This window comes from Folsomia candida, unplaced genomic scaffold (genome assembly GCF_002217175.1).
Source record: "Folsomia candida strain VU population unplaced genomic scaffold, ASM221717v1 Fcan01_Sc026, whole genome shotgun sequence".
Lineage (NCBI taxonomy): Eukaryota > Metazoa > Arthropoda > Collembola > Entomobryomorpha > Isotomidae > Folsomia > Folsomia candida.
The window spans coordinates 1,190,340-1,200,244 of record NW_019091218.1 but is presented as its reverse complement, the minus strand read 5'-3'; the positions used below and the strand labels follow the sequence as shown (position 1 = coordinate 1,200,244).

The following is a 9,905-nucleotide window of genomic DNA, read 5'->3' as shown; positions in this document are numbered from 1 at the left end:
GACTTTCCTGGCAGCCACAGCTACTGACGTTGATGGCTTGGTTTTGAAAATTTTTTCAATTCTATTTTTCACTCGAGTGGTCGCTAGCTTCGCCGGACGACCAGCTGGCTTCTTGAATTGCACATTTTCGGAATCCTTGAACTTTTTTATGTAGGAATACACATTTGAACTTGGAATTCCTTCCTGCTTAAAAAAGTTCCAGGTCACCTTGGAGTCTCGGTTGGCTGTCGTGTTGTAGAACTCCATCACTCGTTTTGCTAACAGCTCCCTTTCAAACAAGCTTCTTCTACCCTTATCCATTTTTGAAATTTAAGAGTGATATACCAAATTGACCCTAATGAAGTGGGCTTTCAGAAATTTAAATTATTATAGTTCGCGGGTTTATTGATTTGTCAATATACTCGCTAGAGCGCGCATTCCCATTCATTCCCGGACGTTCTTTATTTTTTTTTAAATATTTCGGCGTTTTTTTCAAAAATATAAAATAAATATTTCGGGCTTTATAAAAAAATATTTATCCGGGGTATGGTAATTATATATTACAGGGTGAGCTACTTCTAACGTTACTACGGTTTATTTATCATTCATCCACTCGACCTGCAGGTCAACCAAGTACGGTGCAAAAATTTATTAACAAATTGCTATTCATTGGGTAAAAATGGAGGACATTGTGACGGGAGACAGCCCATTGGCTGTAAAAATCTTGGGCAAATCATCTTCCTCAAAACTACGACTGGAATAAAAGATAAATCAGACCACTTATCTTCCAATCGCAGCTTTGTTTTAGGCTGAAGAGAGGACAGAGTACAAATTCCGCAATGACACGTACCAATCCGTGGACAAGTTAGTGGGTTCGCATAAGCGATCTTTTTAGGTAGGGGAGGATTTTTATAGGAAATTTTATCGTATAACTCTGTATGAAAAGCATTTCTTGTGATGCAATGTTGGACTCTGGAAAAGTACTCGAAATAAACTGGATAAATCCAAATACATAATCTGAATAAATACGACAGAAATTCTCAACATCAAGTCAGTTGAATCTGAACTGTCGTGTGGTCAAGATCAAAGTAATTTGTTAACCAATTTAGCCTGAATCCTGTGGAATATAAGTAAGTACTAAAGGGTGTTGATTCAATTCGGCCCAATTTTTCCTGTGATATTGCAAAATTTGTACATCAAAAACGGTGAAATCTTCTAGGTAAATTTTTGTGGGAGAGATTCATTGCTAATTAGTCTTTCCAGAATGTGTGTATACTAATCCTCCCCTTAACTATTTTCCTGTAATTTTGTTCTCATTTTCGTTAAGTTGTGTCAAGATCCCAAAAAACTATTGGGGCGAATTAAATCATCACCTTTATAAATTTGTGTCATAATTTAGTTTTCAGAATGAAGGTTGCCGTGCTCCTTCTAATAACCGCCATTTTCGCCATGGGTGCGCACGGTCGAGGCCCTCTTTCAAGATGTAAGCGATGGCATCACTTATCTTTAATTTTATGTATTAATTTTACAATTCTAAAGGTGATAATTTTGTACAGATCTCTTTCAAAGGTTGCGACATTTGTGCGAATTAGATGGCGGAAATTCTACTACCACGTGTGGAGCTGATACGCGGGTTGTGGACTGTGAGGACGGGGGAATGCTTTTTGGAGATATGTGCATAGAACTTAACTGCATCGATTCTCGTAGTTTGTGTGGTAGAGAGCCATGTAACTCACCTGTTGCCCGTTGTCATTGTGAGAGACCTGTTGGGAAATAAAGTTTGAGACTTGTTCACGTTAGTATGAAGTAGTGTATATTGTCAATTTTGCAGTTTATTCAAGCTATTTTTTACAAACCTTAAAGTCATACTAAACATGTCATGAAGTTGAGTCGAATTAAAATAAAATATTTGTTTTATCGAAAACAAATGGAAACATGCAATATTTTGAATTGGTAAATAATCAAAAAAACAAATGCTCTATTAATAATAATTGTTGATGCCTTCTTTTCTTTGGTAAAAATTAATTACATATTACCTTTCTTATGGCAAAGTTAATAAATAAGTTTGATATACATATACAGATTAAAAATTTAATTCATGCTGAATACTCTTGTAATCTTGCATACCATTTTCCATAAATGTTGCAGAATTTTTATTCCATAAAAGCCACATCGTAGAAATAAGTTTTACCAACTAAATCTTGCTAAATAAATATTTCTTGTTTTTATTAGAAGAGTTTTTTTTGCAGTGTACCTACATACATAAATATTTTGGAATAGAAAACAGCTTTTCTCGCTGACTTGCCTTCGTTTTGACAACAGAAACTGGTTTAGCTCATGCCAATCTATCCTTAAAAATGACATTGAATGGTTTCGGCGTTAAGATAAAGGACAACTTCGACTCGAATCCGTTATCTGGGCCGTCCTTGTCGAACACGATTTCAAATCTTTGAGCAATATTGGTCGCGAATAGGAAGAGGTTGTCTCTCGCCAAAGATTCGCCGAGACACTGGCGCCGTCCGGTCGAGAAAGGGATGAGGGCTTCGTGCTTCTTGAACGTTTTTCCGTCCGCGCTCAAAAATCGGGAGGGTCTGAAGGTCTCCGGGTCTCCCCAGACTTTGGGGTCGAAGTGGATGTGGAATACGTTTGCCGTGATGACGGTGTCCTTCGGGATGAGGTAGCCCTTATATTCTTGGTCCTTGATTGCCCGGTGTTGCACGCCTTGCGGGGTGATAGTGGAGAATCGGAGGGTTTCGGCGATTAAGGCTTCAGTGTAGGGCATTCTGGTGGGAAAATTTGGGGCAATTTTATTAATTTGTGTATGACTCATTACCAGAATCGTTAAAATCTGCATGCTTTTAATTAGTTCTAGGTTCTGGTTTCTTTTTCTTATTTCGAGCTTTGGACAGAACGTAGGTAAATACTTCGGGTGAGTTTTGTAATTAAGGGAAATACGTTTTTGACTTGAGATGTCCAACTTTTAGAATAATTAAAATTAGGATTGCATATTTCTGAAAACTGGGAAAAAAAAGTTCTACAAATTTTTCCTCCAAAGTTTTTAGTTAAATTCCCAGAAGCAAGAAATGATTAAAAACCTTCTGATCTTAATTTGAAAGTTAATTTTCGTATTAGTTTTTTGTAATAAAATTTTTGCAGCTAGAAAGTAAAGATTTGGTGCAATTGGGGACAAATTTGGAATCAATCAGATCTCATTTTAATCACAAAGTTTTGTGTGAATATGATTTTTGTTTGAGATTCGAAACGGTTCAGATTTTGGATTAAAGGATTGAGCTAAATATTTAGAGGTGCAAATCGATTATTAATTTTGCTCACTTTGGTCTGTCGGAAACCGTGGTGGGTCTACTATTTCCCGTAATGGATTCAATCTCTGCCTGAAATTTTTTTTGGACGTCGGGAAATTTGCTGAGATAGATCATCATCCAGGACAAAGTTGTGGAAGTGGTGTCCGTTCCAGCGAAGTATAAATCGCCCAAAGTTGCGGCTAGGTTGTCCTCTTAATAATTAATAGAATAAAAGTAGAATTTTATGAATAATGGGTTGTTTTTGAAAATAAAAATTCTGCACAATTATTTGTACCTCCCAATTGTCCATGAAATGCGGAATTTGGATCAGTAGTTTTCTGAATTTCTTTCAAAAACACGTCGGTAAAATCTCTGAAGAAATTAAAAAATGTCAGAAATATTGAGGTATCGTTTTTGGGTTTTGTATTTCTAACCGGTCAAAGTCCTCCTGTCGCGTCTTTTTATGATCGATGACCGGTTTTCGTAAAAAATTGGTAAAATTGAGCAATTCCTGTTTCACTAAACCGTATCCAGACCAGTTTGGAAACATTTTGGCAAGCCACGGCATAAATAGCATGACTCCACCACCTTCCAAAATTCCTTCGAAAGCTCTGAAAAAATCAAGAAGGATACTTATTGAATTGCAAAAAAACTGAAAAAACTGAGTTTATCATTTTGTTAAATCATCAAATTTTATTTTAGCATGACATTAAAAATATGCAAAAATATTTGTGCTGAAAATTGTCCAAACTATTTGTAGGGAATATTTTAAATCTGAGGAACAATTTATCAGAAATTTTGAAAATTTTGAAACATATATGTACATACTGGTAGGAAATGTTTAAAATCTGGAAAATTATTTATGAGAAATAATTGAAATCTGGAAACATTTTTACACAATAAACTTAAGATCCAAAAAATTATTTTTGGACCCGAAACTAGAAATCTGTAGAATTCTGCAGAAATCTGCAGATTCAATAATTATCAGACAAATTATTGACAAAAAAAGTACACATTATCGTAAATTAAATTGTGCAATTTAGTTATTACAAAACTCACTTATTCGCTTTCTCCGTCATTCCAATCAACTCTCGGTCATTGTGTTTGTGCCGGATTCCCGTGCAAATGGCCCACAAAGCGTTCACCACAGCCAGAAGGAGCCTCTCTTTAACGTTACTGACTGGTTTTCCATTCGCAGCCTTTAGTCCCTCGATGAGGTCGTTGACCTCCAGCATGATCGAGTCCTCCATGGAATTCTTGCCAAAACCGAAATCACGTAGTTGTCTGAGCGTAAATCGTCTGAGTTCTTCCCAATGCTCGCTCTCCGTGTTTATAATTCCGTGCAGTTTTCCGTCCATGATGAAGTCGAAATCGGTGAAGTCCATCCGCCCCGAAAATGCGGATTCGGAAAAGATTTCTTTCACCATTTTGTAGTCTGAGACGACAAGCATGCTGAAAGCGAAAATTATGAATCCGTCAAATAGGTTTTGTCAACTTAAAACCCGAAAGTCGGTTTTGAAAAGAATCGGAACAACTGAAAAGTGTTTTTAAGAATAATCCGAAATCGAAATAATCGACAACCGGTTTTTAAAAACACTCTGATCCTGGATGCTCTGGTACATAATGCCTAAATTTGACATAAATAAATACATATGTAATTTGACTGTAGCGCCGATACCAGGCGATGAATATGTACACTCTAAACAAAAATAACTAAAATTTACTCAAGGTTGGGTAAAAAAGAGGATGACACAACCGAAAGGTAAAATTTGTCCAACGTTAGGTAAAATTTACCCACCCGTTGGACACAATTTGCGCATGGTTGGATAAATTTTACACATCGGTTGGGTAAATTTTTCTCAACGTTGGACAAATTTTACTTTTCGGTTGTATCATCCTCCTTTTTACACAACCTTGAGTAAATTTTAGTTATTTTTGTTTAGAGTGTATACCTATGAATATATTACACATAAACATATCATGGTACTAACTTGTTACCGCCCAGTAGTAATTTTTTTAACTTGCTGGTAGCATTATTTTATACTCAAACAGTTGCATTTTTTATTACCTAGTGGAAATAACCTATCACCGAATTAAGTATTTAAAGATAAGGTTTAAGGTAAGTCTTACTTTAACGAGGCGAGCTTCACTTTGTACAGTGGTCCATATTCCTTCGCCCACTTGTTGAAGGTAATATGTTGAAATTTGTCCTATAGTTTTAAAAAATATTTTCAAAAATTAAAAATCATTTTTTTCAACAGATATCCAATTTTCAAATATATAAGTATAATTCGAAGATTGATTTTTTTATGATTTTATGTCCAATATTACGTAATTGAAAATAAAAACTAGGTACATAATTTATTACCATTTGTAGTAAATTTCCTAGAAAAGGTATTCCACTTGGACCTTGAATAATCAAATTATACAATTTGCAAACATTTCACCAATTACTAAAATGCACATAGATTTTTACCCGGTGGAGCATTTTTCCATCTCGGTTTTCTCAAAAGGACAAAGTAGACCAGTCCAACGAGTACCGCTCCGAGGGCTACCAGCACGCCGGAAACCATCCCAAGTTAAAATTGTAACTAATAAAAATTATTTATGTATTTTCCGGTCCCACCTCAAGTTAACTTTCTACAAAAGAAAAGTTGCACACTTGTCTTCCGTGTGTTCCGATCCGAACTGAATTATGACAACGGATATCAGGCTGTTTTTATTGAGGCGAAAAGTACTTGGACAATGGGATCTTTATCGGTTCAATTACTTTTGTGCAGATAAATACGTACGCTAAACGGTTGGGGTTGATTGGCATAGTAAAACGGAGAACAAACGTATATATTCAGATCTACATTTTGTTTTCGTTTATGTACAAATGATGTGGATTCTCTATCTGTGTAATTAATTACGATTATGAAACCTGGCTCAAAAGTTTGGGTCGACTGGTAGACTGGAGCAGAATATGCACAAGTGTTTAATAAATATGTAACTTGTTTTCGTTTGAAGGATTCGTTAATTCTTCGTCATGGTCAAGTGAAGAAAGATAAAGGATCACGTCAAGTTAACGTAATTTTTGTCATATGTATGTACGTACGTATTTGCATCTGCATGTATGGCATTATGTAGTTCCACTCACAAGGGACACTCACGACCTGTCGTTTGAGTCCAGGGTACCCACTATGTTTTTTAGAATCTACTAGGACCCCAGATGAAGGATTCATTCATATTTCCGTGTAAAACTCATATTTGGCGACGTGGCGTGGCGCCAAATTCGCCAAAATTGAATGTTTTTATTTTTGAAACCGCCATAACTTGAAATCCTGGACGAATTTTCAAAATTTTTGGCAAAAATCATGACAAAGAGTTCAACTTTCTTATTCCATGAAATTTTTTCTAAAATTCGCAAAATTTTCGCAAAATTTCGTAATTTTCTTCGAAATGGGGGTTCGTCGAAAAAATCCTAAAAATATTGCAAAAATTAGAAATTTTTTAGTTTTATTTTTTTGTCAAAAATTTCGACTTTTGTGATCATTTTAAGCATAAAATTTTGAAAATCCGACATAAAATGCAAAAGTTATGGGGGTTTGAAGTTGGTCGAAAATGCAAATTTTTAAGTTTGGCGCCACGCCATGGCGCCAAATATGAATTTTACACGGAAATATGAATGGATCCTTCATCTGGGGTCCTAGTAGATTCTAAAAAACATAGTGGGTACTCTGGACTCAAACAACAGGTCGTGAGTGTCCCTTGTCAGTTTGTCTCGATATAAATATGTAGTATCTATCTCCAGCTGGATAAATGACGTGCTTGTGCATATATTTGTCAGAGCATCTGATTGATGCAATTATTTGCGGTGTAAATAACCACGACTGTCGAGCGTGACAAAGTATTATTTATGTGCAGAAGTATTGTGAGGTTTGTTGTGTGTATGAGAGATACATCCGTACATTTTACGAATGAACGTTACTTGTACGAATGCACATTTACATATGTACATTGTGAATGCTTACTTGTATGAATAACTTGTATGCATTATGTAAATAGATACCATTCGACTACTCCAATTTCTTAAAATCAGTTAGTCATTATATACTTTCGGTCAGGTTCAACATTTGAAAATTTCCATCTTGTAAATATGTACTGACCATGGTTTGAGTTTACATGCCCCTCAGAATTATCATGCCAAATATGCATCAGGTCGCAATCAGAATGCGACGACTAGAATGCAGTTATTTCCATGGGTTTAAAATTTATTTCCAAAAGAATGAAATTATCGAATCCTTGTATGAAAAACTTCAGGATGCATGGGACGCCACGAGAGACAATGTTGTGGTGGTGGTGGTTCTGGGGATGGAAACAGGTTACTAACAATTTCAATTCTCTGATCATCTGGTTTCATTCTTATGCAGCTCCAGATCTGGCCCAGAAAAATTTGTACATACTGCAAAAATTACGATTTCGAGGTTATTTAATTGCAATATTAAGAACATTTAACCTTATAAACTAAAATATTACTTCCTGATTTATATAAATTAATCAGATTACGGCCCCCTTTATCTTTATCAAGATGGCGAAGGAGGGATATAAAGTAAGTTAAAAAATAAATGGGGCTTTTATATGCCTAAAGTTAGACATTTACTTCGTTATTTTATGAAGGGAGGGTGTTTAAAGTCCTGTTCTGAACATGAAGACGACGTCGCTATTACTAGCCCTCACTCTGGACAGATTCTTATTCCAGATGTAAAATTATTACGAACTTATTATTAATATAAACAGAGCTCAAATATACATATTTCGAAGATGGTTTATTTCTTTTCTTTTTTACTAATATTTGACATGTAAATACATAGGTAATTGCTCACCTCTGCAAATTCCTTGTTATCGAAACCATAAAACAGTGTCGACTAGTCTGCAAATCGTGGAATTCTGGTGCTACCCCCGTTCTAAAGGCGAGGACACTTATCCATATTCCATTCGATTCTGGAAATAGTGATGTCCGACGTCCCAAGAAGTGGAGATGGGATAAAGGAATTTTAGAAAAACTTAGATTCAATGTTCATCTGATGATTTCGACATATAAATCCACACAACCACCCACGAATCTCGAAACGTTTCCCTCGGTCAGAAATGTAAAATCAATTTCTGTCCACTTTTATTTACCAGAACAATGGCAGAAGGACTTGTGTAACAAAATCGTACAGACTTCGGCCACCACTCTGGAAGAATTAAAGCTTAAATTTCATTACGATCAAAATTTTCCTTCATTTTATGGCACCGTTTTCCTAAAATTCAAGAAACTAGTGACGGATTGGGCTAATTTTCAATCTCAACCTCTCATATATCCACCCCTCCTAGGAATTAGTCAAGCTATTACGGAATCGTTCCCAGGTTTGCAAAGTTTGAGTATTAACCATGCCCATTTGCGTGAAATGGTAAAAGTGGATATATTACAAAAGTTTCCACTGTAAGCTGTACATTCGTGGTAGAAACGTTGGTAGATTTGCGTGAACTAATTCTTAATTACTTTTCAGATCGCTTAATTCCTTGGAATTGGAGGGAAAACTAAAGGTTGATCAGTTAGAAAGGCTGCTCAAAATTCCTTCTTCTATGAAAAAGTTAGACTTTAGGTTGATCTTTGGTAATGGTGACATTCGTGCACACGAGCTGCCAACCATTCTTTACAAATTTTTGAAGAAACATTCCATTACTCTGGAAAAACTTTGTATTGGCATGAGTGTGGTGTCAGATGATAAAGACATTGAGTGGAAATTTCCAGTATTTCCAGTCATGAAAAGGTTGGAAGTTACCTGGATGAAATGCAATGTGTTTGAGGGTGGATCAGGACGCTTAGGACTGATTGGGTATAATGAATGCTTCTCAGTCTTGGAAATTTTGCGCGTTCACAATTTCTATGTCTCCACTGCTGCTGCATTTCTTCTCCCAGAAAATGTTCCCTGTCCCGTAGTTATGAAATCTGTGAGAAAAGTTGATATAATTTTTAGGTGGTGTACAGAAACACAAGAATCAGATCAGGTTGCCCTTTACACGTGATTGGTGTACATTTTTCCCAGTGCCAGGATATCAATAAACAAGTTGGACACTTCAATAATTAAAGAATAATGGTTATGCAATTTTTGAAATTTATTTATCCGTATTTTCAGATATGAAATTAATTATAACTAATATATATATGAGTACATAATTGTTATGATCGCATTCATAATTTAGTAAATTTCCTACGCAATAATGTAGACGTTGATAATAAAGCAAAGTATTTCTTAGTGTAGATAAATGAAAAATACACAGATTCACATTGATCCTAAATCTCTACACTGCTAGGTAGAACCTGCAGTGCAGACTCCACTCCATTGGTTTGAGTTGGTGAACGGCCCTGCAGAATAATTGATTTTCAGGACAACGGGAGCGTCGCGTATTATCGCATAAACTCACCATCTCACTTCATAACTATCACTTTGTGATATTTGTGCAATCTGCAAAAAATTAATAATCATGTTAACATGCACACAACTCATGTTCAAACTCACTGGAATTAATGTTACTTGACAGTTGAACTTTTATTATCATCAAATCCAGTACGTTCTCGGGGAATGTTTTGGTTTA

The 9,905-nt window shown here is 35.6% G+C and overlaps 2 protein-coding genes and 1 long non-coding RNA gene across 5 annotated transcripts; 2 read left to right on the top strand and 1 right to left on the bottom strand.

Annotated features, from left to right (window-relative positions):
• Positions 1-1,032: 1,032 nt before the first annotated feature.
• Positions 1,033-1,786, top strand: LOC110859569. The gene is made up of 3 exons (XR_002548875.1): positions 1,033-1,109; positions 1,379-1,462; positions 1,536-1,786. It is a non-coding gene; the product is annotated as an uncharacterized LOC110859569 (long non-coding RNA).
• Positions 1,787-2,180: 394 nt separating this feature from the next.
• Positions 2,181-6,256, bottom strand: LOC110859518 (methyl farnesoate epoxidase). Of its 2 annotated transcripts, XM_035859560.1 has the most exons (9): positions 5,944-6,256; positions 5,758-5,872; positions 5,650-5,690; positions 5,412-5,491; positions 4,341-4,733; positions 3,716-3,892; positions 3,577-3,653; positions 3,313-3,493; positions 2,181-2,762 (listed from the first exon to the last, which is right to left on the bottom strand). In XM_035859560.1, the coding sequence occupies exons 2-9, from the start codon at positions 5,852-5,854 to the stop codon at positions 2,315-2,317; spliced, it is 1,494 nt and encodes a 497-aa protein (XP_035715453.1). In that variant the 5' UTR covers positions 5,855-5,872; positions 5,944-6,256; the 3' UTR covers positions 2,181-2,314. The 2 variants fall into 2 exon arrangements, with proteins under 2 accessions (XP_035715453.1, XP_021964169.1); XM_022108477.2 differs by having other exon boundaries at positions 5,758-6,256.
• A 1,205-nt stretch (positions 6,257-7,461) lies between these two features.
• LOC118438749 lies at positions 7,462-9,562 on the top strand. Of its 2 annotated transcripts, XM_035859465.1 has the most exons (5): positions 7,465-7,747; positions 7,825-7,872; positions 7,941-8,024; positions 8,135-8,672; positions 8,816-9,562. In XM_035859465.1, exons 1-5 carry the CDS (start codon positions 7,688-7,690, stop codon positions 8,848-8,850), a joined length of 765 nt encoding a protein of 254 aa, XP_035715358.1. In that variant the 5' UTR covers positions 7,465-7,687; the 3' UTR covers positions 8,851-9,562. The 2 variants fall into 2 exon arrangements, with proteins under 2 accessions (XP_035715357.1, XP_035715358.1); XM_035859464.1 differs by having other exon boundaries at positions 7,462-7,747; positions 8,135-9,562.
• The last annotated feature ends 343 nt before the right edge of the window (positions 9,563-9,905 follow it).

Coding starts and splice junctions, on each gene's coding strand:
- LOC118438749 (XM_035859464.1), top strand. CDS start 7,688: ATGCAGCTCCAGATCTGGCCCAGAAAAATTTGTACATACTGCAAAAAT. Junction 7,748..7,824: donor GCAAAAATTACGATTTCGAG/GTTATTTAATTG, acceptor TAAATTAATCAG/ATTACGGCCCCCTTTATCTT. Junction 8,025..8,134: donor GACAGATTCTTATTCCAGAT/GTAAAATTATTA, acceptor GTAAATACATAG/GTAATTGCTCACCTCTGCAA.
- LOC110859518 (XM_022108477.2), bottom strand. CDS start 5,854: ATGGTTTCCGGCGTGCTGGTAGCCCTCGGAGCGGTACTCGTTGGACTG. Junction 5,691..5,757: donor ATGGAAAAATGCTCCACCGG/GTAAAAATCTAT, acceptor TGATTATTCAAG/GTCCAAGTGGAATACCTTTT. Junction 3,494..3,576: donor ATTTCATGGACAATTGGGAG/GTACAAATAATT, acceptor TTAATTATTAAG/AGGACAACCTAGCCGCAACT.